This window comes from Aedes aegypti, chromosome 3 (genome assembly GCF_002204515.2).
Source record: "Aedes aegypti strain LVP_AGWG chromosome 3, AaegL5.0 Primary Assembly, whole genome shotgun sequence".
Lineage (NCBI taxonomy): Eukaryota > Metazoa > Arthropoda > Insecta > Diptera > Culicidae > Aedes > Aedes aegypti.
In genome coordinates, this window is record NC_035109.1 from 372,748,280 (window position 1) to 372,762,493 (window position 14,214).

Genomic DNA, 14,214 nt, shown 5'->3' on the forward strand with positions numbered 1-14,214 from the left:
TCTATCATGGAATCGAAATCATAATATCGGAAACATGGAATCGAATTCGTAAAATCGGAAGTCGTTAAATTGAGATCATGAAATCAAAATAATAAAATTCAAATCATGGAATCGAAATTATAAAAAAGAAAACGGATCAGAGTCGAATTCAAGTTTAAATCGATCTTGAGATTCCTTGCTATTGTCTTTGAAGCTTGTAAATGAACAACAATTATCTCATCCACTCGCGATCGGGAATCACCCGTCATTATGCGATTGCTCACAACAGTTAGAACGATTAGAATTAGTGACAACGAAATTTGCCTTGCCACACACATCACCACTTCTCATTTCCGGGCCGGGATCTTTTGCAATCGATCCCTCCGGGTCGCCCATTGAAGCTATTGCTTCACCATGACTCTGCACAAAAACCTGAACACTGTGTGCCTTATTATGGGGTATTAGATTTATGTTTCGGGCAAATTATCCGGGCATCGGCGTCAGAAATTCCTCCCACCGTCGGAATGACGCAAAGAAAAAAAGGCGCAAACTTCTGGGGGCTTGCGAAAAAGGATTTGCAGCAAACAAACCAGTTCCCAGTGGTTGTGGCATTCTGCGAGGCCTTCCGAGGTTCAGTTCGCGGCTCATCGCGATCAGTTGCGCATAATGATTCGATCAGGAGGGACCTCCAACCAAACGGTGCTGCTGCTGCTAGTTCTGGCAACGATTACCTTCGTCGCCGGTAGAGCAGTGAGGAGGACCGTAGATAACTCCGATCGGAGTCGAACCGTGAGTATTGCAGTTGATCTTGGGTTTTGATTGATGGTAATTGATCACCTTTTTTATCGAAGGAAGACTACATCACACAATACGAGATCAATACGGAACGCTACCGGGTCACCACGGACGATGGCTACCAACTGATAGTGTATCGATTGCTTCCGCAAGTTCCAGCTCAGGGTGCGGTCCTTATCCAGCACGGAATTCGTCAATCGTCTGCCGGTTGGCTGAACCTGGAAAAGAATCTCCCAATGCAGCTCTTGGAAGCCGGGATGGAAGTTTGGCTCGGAAACTCTCGGGCATCGCCCGAATCTGCCGGTCACCTTACCTTCTCCAACGACTCAAGTCAGTTCTGGGACTTCAGCTTCCATGAAATTGGCTTCTACGACCTGGCGGCTATGATAGATGCCGCCTTGGAAATCTCTCAGCGCAAACAGCTCCACCTTATCGCCTACTCCGAAGGAGCTTCAGCTGCGCTTACTCTGCTCTCGGAACGTCCCGAGTACAACGCCAAGATCACGTCCGTGAATCTTCTCGCCCCGGCTGCCTTCATGGCCAACAGTCAGTTCAAACTGGTCGCGTTGCTGTTCAACAAGTTCCGATTTATCTTACCGATGTCCGTCGACCAGATTCTGATCAACAGCAATCAGCTGTCGAAGAACTCCCGGAAACAGTTGGAGCACTACCAGCAGTTGATCCTTTCCGGGCAGTTTCGACGATTCGATCACGGGCCAAGGAGGAACATGGAGCGATACGGAAGTCGCGATCCTCCGAACTACGACCTCTCGAAGATCACTCGCCCAGTGGTTCTACATTATGGCGGCAGGGATAGCACGGTCCACCCAAAGGACGTCGAACACCTCAGTACCCAGCTGCCGAAGGAAACGGGCGTCCAGTTGATCGAGTACGACCTGTTGGACCACGGCGACTTTACGTCTAGGACGGAAGCCGCCAGTAACGTTTACCCTATGGTTGTTGAGGACATCGTTGCCAAGTCCAAACAAATAGAGGAAGTAACGGTAGCGAAGGAGGCCCTAATGAGTGAATAAGTGCGAGTGCGAATAAATTATTGATTAGCAAACTAATCCGTCGTGAGGAAGTTAGGTTCATTTAGGCTAAACCGGTTTGAGAGAAGTCCCCTCGTTTGGATGCACCGCCTTTTAGCAGAGATGCGGAAAAAGTGGAATAACGTTCTCGAAGGCCCGCTTGATGCGCGTTTGATGCTAATTTACGCTGAGCAGGAAAAAACTGGCGCTCGATTAGGTCGATTCATTGAAAGGTGATATGGTTCAGCTAAATGTGAAACGATGTTGGTTAAACTAGTTTGGACATGGGTGGTATCAATAACGGATTGAACAAAACGTAGCATGATGCTGCGTTTTTGATGAATACAGTCAACTTTCTATAACCAGATATTGAAGGTTTAATCGAGTTAAGGACGTTTCGAGTTATAGAACACCAAATCAGTGTAATTGTGGTTCGAGGGACCATCGAGGTAGCAATGGAAAGCTTTTACTATGGTTCCATAACACGATATCGTGATACGGAATAGACATCGAGTTGTGAAGAATTGACTGTAGTGAAAACGAAACTTGGAGGAGTGAAATGGATGAATCTTAAAACAGCCGTCCGGGACTATGTTGTAGTGGGCAATAAAAGTTCGAATGGGTTTAGATGTTTGAACAGTTTTAAAGCCATCTAGCGGTAAAAATCTGAATTTATGGTGTTATTCGAAATATAATCATCACTATCCAACAAACCCAACATCAACCGATACATTTCGGTATTGTAACGTGAGTATAGGAATAAGACTACAAATAGAAAAGAACAATTCGTGCGTACAGTATCATAAGGGTGTTGATGCAAAGAAAATCGACTTTAGATATTTACATGGCCGGGCTACTATTTCCAACTGTATGATACTAAATGCGAGAATTATATTGCATGTCTTTACAATCAATGGTATAAATATTAGTAAAAAAAAAATACATTACGGCCCTTAACCCTCTAATACCCAAATTTTTATTTTCGATTTAAACATTATTTTTCGTTATCTAAAATCGTTCTAAACACGTTCTGGGCAATTATTTTTTTTTATTCGTGAATTTTTGAATTTTGGTTTTTGATTTTTATAATTTTTATTTTTGAACATCCCTAGCTTTTTTCATTTTTTCTTGAAGCCTTTTCTGGTAGTTGATTTTTGGCAATAATAAAAATTTAAATTTTTGCGGTGCTTTTAAAAATATTAAATTTTCAATTTTTTTTCGCGTATTTTATTTTCCGTGTAACTAACGGAAAAACAGGTTTGAAATTATTTTGATACCACCAGGCTCTTCTTTTGTGATAGGTCGATCGTAGAAAAATATAAAAGGTATGATTTTTTATATTACACGTAAAATTAACCCCGGGAACTTATAGGTTATATAAGAATACAATTTTTCAAACAATTTTCAAAAATACAAAAAGTTTCAAAAGTCATAAAAAAATTTTCTTACATGCGTGTTATGAGTCAAAGTTTAAGCCAAAAATAAAATAATTTTGATTTCCGAGCTACGAAAAAATACACAAAATTCCAAAGTGTACCCCGTCTAAAGGCGGGGTTGGGTATTAGAGGGTTAATCAATGGTTACTATCAATTACGATACACGAAAGAATTAATAATAAAGTCGTCCTCAAGAGTGCTTCGGAAAGCGGATTTACGAGGAAATTTCAGACAAATAACTGTCTACATAGTTGTTTACATTAGTACGCCCTTTGTTTGTAACCATAATTTTCAAATAAATGAAATATTTAACTTTCTTACTTGTAGAAACTATGGTTCACATTCTTCAGCAAAGTTGTAGACCATTTATTTTCAAGCAACTTTGTAATATAAAAGATAACTAATCATCATCAAAAAAATGTTTTTTTTTCAGCTCTTAAAGTGGTTCATAGACTACTTTCATGAGATAGTGGAATGAAAAACACTGGAGCCTGAAAAACTATGTAAACATAGGAACAAAAGTTCTAAATCAGTCAATTTAAGAGCCACAAAAACTCCTGTTTTTGGTAAAGTTGTTCGAAAGTGAATGCTCTACAACTTTCCTGAAGCATGTTTACTATAATTTCTACAAATAAGAAAATAGAATAATTAGTTTCTAGGAAAATGTCGATTTCGACAAATCTATACAAAGGGCCTAATTAACCTAAATGTTTTTGCTCCATTTTTTCAAAAATATTCAATAAACTCTTCTAATTTTCAAACTTACACTCTCGTGCAAAAGTTTGGGTTCACCCCCTCAACAACATACAAAAGTGTTCTGTCCATATCTCTGTGATGGCACTGGCTGAAAGTCTCCTTAATAAAGATAAAATAAAATAAAAAAATAAAATATCTCTGTGATTACACGTCCAATTGAAACTCTTTTAGCCGCATTCGAAAGGCAAAGAGTTATTCTTACTTCGTATGTATTTTTCCAAAAACATTTTTTTTAATTTTGTATACTAAATTTATACTTGAAATTGTGACATTTTTCAAAAAACACACTGAAAAATCATATCAAATTTCCTCAGCATTGGGTCGACTAAAATTTTAAATCAAAGTGTCATTAGAATCGTAATCTTATATTCTTTGAGGAGACCCCACGAAATTTTGGCGGAAAAATCTGGAAAGTATTCAAAATCAATGAAACAGTCAGTCAAGTCATCGTGCAAAAGTTTGGGTTCACCCCTCAGTATGATGCAAATCGTGCAAAAGTTTGGGTTCACCTGAGCCACACGCACATCATTTTTGTCAATATCTCTGCCATTTTTCAACCGATTTTAATAGTTTCAAGCTTTTTTGAGCGCAAACAATGGCGCGTTCATGATTGGTTTAAGATTTCACAGATTTAAGTAAGTTCAGGTGAACCCAAACTTTTGCACGATACACCATACTGAGGGGTGAACCCAAACTTTTGCACGATGACTTGTCTGACTGTTTCATTGATTTTGAATACTGTTCAGATTTTTCCGCAAAAAATTCGTGGGGTCTCTTCAAAGAAAAGAATATAAGATTACGATTATAATGACACTTTGATTTAAAATTTTAGTCGACCCAATGCTGAGGAAATTAGATAAGATTTTTCAGTGTGTTTTTTGAAAAATGTCACAACTTTAGGTACAAATTTAGTATACCAAGTTCAAAGAATGTTTTTGGAAAAATACATACGAAGTAAGAATAACTCTTTACCTTTCGAATGCGGCTTTAAGAGTATGAATTGAACGTGTAATCACAGAGAAATGGACTGAACACTTTTGCATGTTTTTTAGGGGGTGAACCCAAACTTATGCACGGGAGTGTATGTCGGTTTTGACCTTTGGTTCTCTGGTTCCGACCCGTTGCCATAACCCACGTAAATATCTCGAGCAACATATTTTTTCTCATGTTCTGTTATTTGCCTTTCAAACCAATACAAGATGAGCATCTGTGGTGAAAAAATGAAGAAAATTGGAGCATTTTTTTAATAATGAGCATTTATGTTTGTGGTACCACTCTGGCCGTATGAGAATTTTGAAAACTTCAGAAAACATGATATTGTAACTATTTTTAATGTTTTCGAATTAGAGTGTCCATTTCCCGGCCATTTTGCTCTTCCTTTTAGTTTGTCCCGGGAAATCCCGGGATTTATAAAACTTTCAATAAAACTAGTATTTTTGAAGTACACATTCAGCAATACAATGCTTTTAAATGAATTAAAAAGATAATGTAGCTTTCCATAATTAAAGTAAGGTGGGGCAAAAGTAAGACCTTAGTGGTATAATAAAACTTTTCAGAAAAACAATAGCAGTAGAAACAAAATAAATACCCCACAGTGAACCACCAAAATATTGGCTATAATTTTGCTGAACAAACTTATGACAAAATATTTACCCATTTTTAGTTATAAACTAATACACTTCAAAGCATCCTTTTGATAGGCCTAGAAACGCCAATACATAAAATATTGAAAAATATTTTATCTTTATTTGGTTCAATGCAACGAAAGTTTAACCAAAAATTACAATATTCACGTCGAAAAACAACAAATAGCCATTAATTTTCCAAATCTCAATTGATTTCTATGATATTTGGAGTGAAAGTCTCTTACTTGAATGGCATTCGAAAATAGAAATATTAGTAGTAGAACGCTAGTAGCGCTGATGTCACAAAACTGATTTTAATTATTATTACCTTTAATTATGGTTTTTCATTGTTTGTTCAATGCCTTGTTGTTGTTTATATTTTTATAATTGATTTGACACTTTGATGCCCGGTACTCAGGCTGTCAATTCGTGGCAAACTAGATGTTGGTAACACGAACAGCAGCGACATTAGCATTCTTAGGTTAATGCTTCTACTCATTCGAACCACCATAACATTTAAAAGCTTAGTTTTGAAGTGAGCTATAAATCTTAAAAAAAAAATCTTGCCCCACTTTATTCTATTTGATTTTTGATTTTGACATATGAATTGAATTGCTTAGGCGTACTGTCTTACCCCGTCTTCCCCTAATGTCTGTGTACACGTTTTCTAATCAATACTCATGATACCAATTATTTCAAAAGCAATAAAACCACTAATTGCCTCTTTGCAGAAATCTTTTCATTGTCTTAGTTTCATTTTTATTTTTTTAAACGTTATTAAACGTCCCAGAAGGATAAGGATATTATGTTTATGAAGGGGAAAAAATCTCTTGAAATACAATGTGATTACTATTTCTAAATTACTTCATTGGCGTCAATGTTTGGTCACATGCGTTGTTCCGAAGGTCGACACCGTTGGCACGCACGTTTTACATAGATATGTATTTTCAAGCAACCACTGATCGAAAATTTTCCCGATTGAAATAGCATGTTACCACCATCTTTTAGACTGACTAGGGAACAGCCAGACACTAATTATGGAAATTTTTTGTGGAAACAATTTGCTATAGGGGAATTAGGAGCATAATGGACATGTTAAGCAAATGTTCGTTTCAAGACCATAAAATGGCAATGTTTTTAATTTACCCCCGGCTAGTTTTCAAGTTTGATGTTAGTACGACGTGCTACATTCATTCATGTTGATAAAAATCATATCATATGTCAGAAAAGCGAGATAGAAAATTGGGTCGAAAACAAGGCTGATAAAAAGGTATCGGGGCAAAATGAACACCAGCATGAAATTTAATGATTACAATATACACTCCAACCTCATTTTACGACCGTTTTTTTACCGACGGTTCTTTTTCCGACCACTTTTTTACGACCGAAATTCAGATTAACGACCGTTTTTATAAATGATCATTATCTTGAAAAGTATTCAAAATAGAGGATCATGATAATCAACAAAATTGTTCAGTAGTTCAAGGGCTAACATATGGTGGTCATTCAATTGCGGAATTCTGCCACTAGGTGGCGCTAGTGAGCATAGAACTTTTGTTTTGCGGGTAGCTCAGGATCCTGACCACTTAGAGAGATGGCGTCTTCGACAAAGTTGTTCAGTAGCTCAAGGACTATCATTATAAACGCTATGAGGAATTTTGCCACCAGGCGGCGCTAGTGAGCATGAAACTTTTGTTTTGCGGATAGCTCAGGATCCTGGCCACTTAGAAAGATGGCGTCTTCGGCAAAGTTGTTCAGTAGCTCAAGGACTATAATTATAAACGCTATGAGGTTCAAAATTTTGCCACCAGGCGGCGCTATTGGGCATAGAACTTTTGTTTTGCGGATAGCTCCGAATCCTGACCACTTAGAAGGATGGCGTCTTCGGCAGAACTGTTCAGTAGCTCAAGAACTATCATTATAAACGCTATGAGATTCAAAATTTTGTCACCAGGCGGCACTAGTGAGCATGAAACTTTTGTATTTTAGGTATATCAGGATCCGCTCACTAGCGCCGTCTGGTGGCAAAATCTCGAATCTCTTGGCTAGAATAATGATAGTCCTTGAGCTACTGAACAACTTTGCTGAAGACGCCATCTTTCTAAGTGGTCAGCATCCTGAGCTATCCGGCAAACAAAAATTCTATGCTCACTAGCGCCGCCTGGTGGCCAAATCTCGAATCTCTTGGCTAGAATAATGATATTCCTTGAGCTACTGAACAACTTTGCCGAAGACGCCATCTCTCTAAGTGGTCAGGATCCTGAGCTATCCGCAAAACAAAAATTCTATGCTCACTAGCGCCGCCTGGTGGCCAAATCTCGAATCTCTTGGCTAGAATAATGATAGTCCTTGAGCTACTAAACAACTTTGCCGAAGACGCCATCTTTCTAAGTGGCCAGGATCATGAGCTATCCGAAAAACAAAAATTCTATGCTCACTAGCGCCGCCTGGTGGCAAAATTTCGAAGCTCATAACTTTTATAATGATAGCGCTTAAGCTACTTAACAACATTGCCGAAGACGCCATCTTTCTAAGTGGCTAGGATCCTAAGATAACCGCAAAACAAAAGTTTCATGCTCACTAGCGCCGCCTGGTGGCAAAATTTTGAATCTCATAGCTTTGATAATAAAAGTCCTTGAGCTACTGAACATCTTTGCCGAAGACGCCATCTTTCTAAGTGATCAGGATCCTGAGATATCCGCAACTGCCTGGTGGCGCAATTTCACTTAAGCAGTGTTGCCAGATACGAAAAAAATTTTGAACCCTTCATGAAAAACTGGATTACAGATGAAGAGTATTGCTATGTTGCTAAGCATTATATTTTTCTGTTCCGCTCAAGTTTGATGGTTTTGATCTATACTTTATTCTTCCTAAACTTGAACGGCCATTTTGGAAAGTTCTCAAACCATGCTTCAACTTTGCCGAATATGTCGAATCAGTATTTCCGCATCTAGATGTTGCATTTTTCAAAAACACTATTATAACCCTGATTTTTTTTACGACCGATTTTTTTTACGACCCCCCGATAACGGTCGTAAAAAGAGGTTGGGGTGTATTTAATGACTGTTAACCGTTCCGATATGTAAAAGGGCTCTCACTCAATCATAATAGCTAAAAAGAACCTTTCTGGGTTCGTTACTTTGCTCGAAAATTAGATTTTTCCACGGCCTTGCTTAAGTGCCAATTTGAAACTGAGAAAAACTCTAAGTCAAATTTTGAAGGGCAAATGAAGCAAAAAATAAACTTTTATACCGTCAAACATTTCAAATGCATTATAGGTTTCATACAGTATATAAACTTTTGATGAAGTATGCATATTCTCAGATATTGAAGGGATGTCCATTTCGCCCCGTATGTTCATTATGCCCCTAATCCCCCTATATGTAAGTATGATTGAAATTGAAAACTGTAACGACGAACTAAATGGAACGCGAGTTTTCCATTTTTAGCATTTATTCCATTGGGTAACGCTTTTAAAAATAGGTCATGTGCTGATGAAATTTTGTCTCGAAGCTGGCAACGCTCAAAGAGAATCAAGTACTGTTCGATTTTGGCAACTCGTACAATAATTTCTTGTTGCTCAAACGAACAGTGCCGATATTATACGTATTATCTTAATTTGTAAAAAAAAAAACAAATTATTTTCAATGGACTACTGCCCAATTTAAATCCTTAAAAGATGTTTGCACAGAAAACTTACCGCGAAATATTCACAAAAATAGATTACATTGTGGAACAACTCTTTGTTTCATGCATCAAAATACTTAATTAAAGGTTGCTGATCCCATGGTAGTTTTCTAAAATATCATGGTACGTCAATTGTTTGAGAATTGGCTTATAAAAATGCAGAATTTGTCGATTTCAGCCAACTTATTTGCTTAATTTGCCAAAGTATTCAAACATTATGTGTTAAAGAATCCTTACCTACAAAGTTCATAGTTTTTCAAAACTTATAACGGACTATCGGTAAATTTTTTTGCCGATGATCCGTTATAAGTTGAGAAAAACCATCCAAGTTATGTACCAACCACCAATTAACAAGTTAGACAAAACTTAAGACAAAAAAAGACATAATTAGCTCCCCTTGAAGAAGACACCAACCCCGTGTCGAAGCGTTGGGCAAGTAATAAACATCGTTTTATTCCTTTATGTGTTATGTAAACTAAAAAAATCATAAGGGGGTTTCCATTAAGTGTACAAAGCTCTTTCAAGGGTTTTATATTTTAAATTGAATGACATTCAAGGGCTTTCTATTTAAATTTTTGTAACAACCAGCGAATACCCTCTGTAAAGCGTGATGTAAATATAGGACTATTTTGTATATGTTGCGATTTATCACATTCGATATAGCTACAACAAAGTCTATTGTGATTAGCGCGAACTGTCATTGTTAAACTGGATTCACAGATCGATCCAAGCGCGATTCCATCGATTCCGAATAACATTCACCAAGAGTGCTTAACAGATTACTTTAACGATTATGGTGGGTGACATGAGCCAATAATTGGGTCCTAAAATTTTTAATGAAATCTTGTTTTTACTTAATAACACGAAAGAGCATGTTACTGCAACTACTTTAGCATTTTTCCCGCTCAAATAAAGGCTATATCATGTTTAAACTTTAATTTCAAATTGGGCCATAAATGAACCTTGACAATTTTGATCACGTTTGACGTTCGCTTAATCGACAAAAACACCACAGGGGTTTTAGTTTTACACTGGGGTTGTTCCTATCTGACATTTCGGAAGAGACACGGAAAACAAAACACACCCAAAATTTGAGTTTAAGCCAAGGGGTGTGATAAAATCTAAAAAAAAACATAAAAAATGTTTTTTGAACTTAAACCATCGAAAATCATTAGAAAATTGAGTAAACATGTGATTTTGACCTCAACTTAAGCCTTTGGCACTAACATTGTGACAGGGCTTTAGGACCCTATTAACAACCCAATATTGATTCAATTTTGTGGCCTGTGTTTTTGTTTTCATTATTATGATATTCACAAACATACGTTTTTATGGGCTAAACATTTGGTCGATTGACGTTTGGTTGAATGGATATTTGGTAGAATGGCTTCAGAACTGTTTCGACGAAAGATTGTTTTGGAATTATTGATCGATTGTTCGTTTGGTTCAATTCCTCAGTAATTTTTAGATTGGAACTCGGAAAAAATTTCAAAGATCTGTTGATTTTTTTATTGTTTCAAAATATCATCATTCTTTGGAAAAATTCCTCCCTAATTTTTTCGTCGCTCAGTTAATAGAATATTAAACATTGTTGAATTTATTATTCTTCCAAAATGCCATCATTCTTTATATATAACTGTGGATCTCTATCCAATAACAACTTCCAGTGTGAGTGCTCGGATATTTGATAAAGTTTCAAGTTTCCAGCGTACGATCGTGCGTAAGAGTTTGGAATGTCTTGATAAGCATAGAACAAATTGGTCACCTTGAATTGTATGCACATAACGCACTTTTATCCGAAGAATAAAGAGGCCATTCTATTTAAGAACTTTTACTAAGAGCCATCAATTTTAGTAAAAGTTTTTGACAAAGTGCATCACAAGCTCCACCTGTAGGATACATTTTCCTACTCATGATGAATTATTGCTATGATTGTGATTTCCAACTAAATTAAAAGTCCTTGGGACGATTGATAGCACTGCGGAACACGTATTTGTCTCAAGCACCAAAATGCCACTATTAACTCAATTAAGGTTGCTGAATCCATTGCCGTTTTCAAAAATACCATAGCACGTCTTGTTTTTCAGATATTGACTGTTGAAAATGCAAAAATTGACTATTTTAGCCAACTTCCATGCAAGTTTGCCAGCTTGTAAGGCAATTTATTTGCTTAATTTGCCACAGACTTCAAACTATGTGTGTATAACAATACTTATCGGCAAAGTTTATAATACTTTCGATGCGGAAAAGTTATATTTTGATTGTTGAAAAAAGTATTGTATTTTCCCATATAAGAGAAACGACGAATTTTGTATGGAGACAGCAAGCATGTCGAATAAATCGGTTCAATTCAAATTTAATCGCGCAGTTTCAATCAAATTTAATCCAAAATGAAAGTTTAAGTGCAAAATAGCATGGTTAGTGGATTATATCACAAAAAAGTTTGATAAATTATGGCTTAAATTTTATGTAAACATCAATAAAACCAGTGTTTTATACAACTTTGGCGAACTGTAGCTAAAAATAGTGACGTGCTGGAACATTTCTGAAATCAGATTCAGCAACCCCAAATCTACTTGAGACACGCAAAAATGTCATTTTTGTTACGCTGTGTAGTTAATTGATAATTAGTTCAATCGAAATTGACCAAAAAAGATAATTATATTTATTATGTGTATCACGTGAGGACGGGGTTGGTGGTCTGATGGCTACCGCTTCTGCTTCATATGCAGAAGGTCATGGGTTCAATCCCAGGCCCGTCCCTTTCCTCGTACTTTGTAGTTGTATATCTCTCACTTTGCTTCTATCTTCCATTCTAAATATATCACACTCAAACTATTCGTTCATAGCAAACGCTAGAACCAGAGACGGACAAGAAACCGTTTCCCTAACGCTCCCTACTTCCACGCGCACGCCTTTCTTACGCCTGATACATAGGCAGTCTGCTAACCACAAAAGCAAACCTCTCTGCCATGCCTTTCCCCCAATCCATACACTCCCTCATGAACTGACGTGGATGCAGTGGAATATACGGTCTACGTGGGAGTCAGTTCAATGCATCATCATTTCCTCCCCCTTCCTCTCATTGGTCTGCATTCTGACGTGGCAGGTGCCATTGTTGCCTAAAAATAGAAGATCACCAGCACTTATACACTGAGGATGCCTGTTAGTCCCAAGCAGTCATTCGGTTGGTTCCTTGTGTAAGTGCAGCTGATCTGGCGATACTGGAGTGCATCCACGGGCGGCCAATCAAGCTCAAGCTCAAGCTTTATTATGTGTATCACGTGAGATTACACAAGTCTTGGGTGATAAAAGTTTACTTCATTATAGATGAATTTGTTGCGATTCATCCGGTTCGCAGAATCTTCCGGAATGAGGAAAATGACATAATGTAACGTTAACAACGCACGGAGTCAATCGATTTTGTGAGTGAGTCTGGGTTTGTTCAAGTAATACCAGTACACCAATGTAGATTTCTTGCACTTTTTAATGTTGTTCTAGCATATACAACCTCCAGTAATTGCACCTACTATACATTAGAGTGGTTCAAAAAATCGTTTTTGCTCCACACCGCTCATTCGATTTAAGATCAAATTCTGAGTGTCCTCCCTAAATTTGAGCTCATTCGGATGAAAATTGAGACTGCACAAGCCCTTCAAAGTTTATATGGAAATTACTATGGGAAAAGCAAGCAAATCATTCAATCGGGCATAGTGTTTGCCCATGTGCTCTTGGGGATTAGAACTACGTTGATACTGTGAGATACATTCATCAGCTACAAGTTTGCCGAAGACCGTTTTCAAATCGGATGCCTCTGTAATTAGTTATTGATTTTCTTATGAGTTGTAAAACTTTGGTTATAATTATTAGGCTGATCTGCAGGCATCACTGGATATATGCAGTAAAACATAGTAGCCATGATTTATGTGTGCTATCTTTCACGCCAGATGAAGCAATGTTGCCTGTTCAGAAGATAAATAAGCACTGCAAAAGAATTTGCGATTGGATATAAATCAATAACTAATTTCTGAGACGTCCGATTTGAAAACGGTCTTCGGCAAAGTTGTAGCTGGTGAATGTATCTTACATTTTCAACATAGCTCTATTCCCCAAAAGCACATGGGCAAACACCATGACTGATTGAATGATTTGCTTGCTTTTCCCATAGTAATTCCCATATAAACTTTTCAGGGCTTGTGCAGTCTCAATTTTCATCCGAATGAGCTCAAATTTATGGAGCACACTCTGAATTTGATCCTGAATCGAATGAGAGGTGTGGAGCATAAACGATTTTTCGAACCACTCTACTATACATGCTTTCCCCTTATTTAAACATGATGATTTGTTGAATTCATTATTCTTTTTAAATGTCATCGTAATGAACTGCTGATCATCATCTGATGGAAATTTCGGATCATTCCTCAAGCAAGTATATGACTTTGCTCTCGGTGTTGATGACATTGGGTACATTACAGACTTTGCGGTAGAAGCTCGGAATAATGGAAATTGTATTTATTCTATGTATCGGGTAAGAGTTGGCTGAGGTGACAAAGGTTTGCTTGTCTCTATTTAAGATCAGCTTATCGCAACTCGCAGAACATGCCTAAATGAAAAAGCAGTAAGGTCCATCAAAATGAATAACAAAATTTTGCTAGCCGTAGAGAGATTGTTGGTAAAATGGCTGATACTTGTTTCAATTATTCAATTACTCTGTGTATTAGCGACAAAACGCTACTCACGACGAAAATGAGACTAAACGTAAAACCTTGGTTCCATACTGTTTAGATTCTACAACATGTTCTTTCCACCAAATGTCGGTTCGATCAAATGTCTTATGCTTTCTGTTGCAATTTAACCGTTTCGACCAAATGTCATAGATTCGTTTTTATGGGTAGGAGATAAGGA

At 37.3% G+C, this 14,214-nt stretch overlaps 2 protein-coding genes across 8 annotated transcripts in view; both read left to right on the forward strand.

Annotated features, from left to right (window-relative positions):
• Positions 1-14,214, forward strand: part of LOC5576493 (atypical protein kinase C) — a 454,102-nt gene that overhangs the window by 247,784 nt on the left and 192,104 nt on the right. The window lies entirely within an intron of this gene.
• Positions 119-1,844, forward strand: LOC110678457 (lipase 1-like). Its single transcript, XM_021851381.1, has 2 exons — positions 119-768; positions 831-1,844. The coding sequence occupies exons 1-2, from the start codon at positions 646-648 to the stop codon at positions 1,806-1,808; spliced, it is 1,101 nt and encodes a 366-aa protein (XP_021707073.1). The 5' UTR covers positions 119-645; the 3' UTR covers positions 1,809-1,844.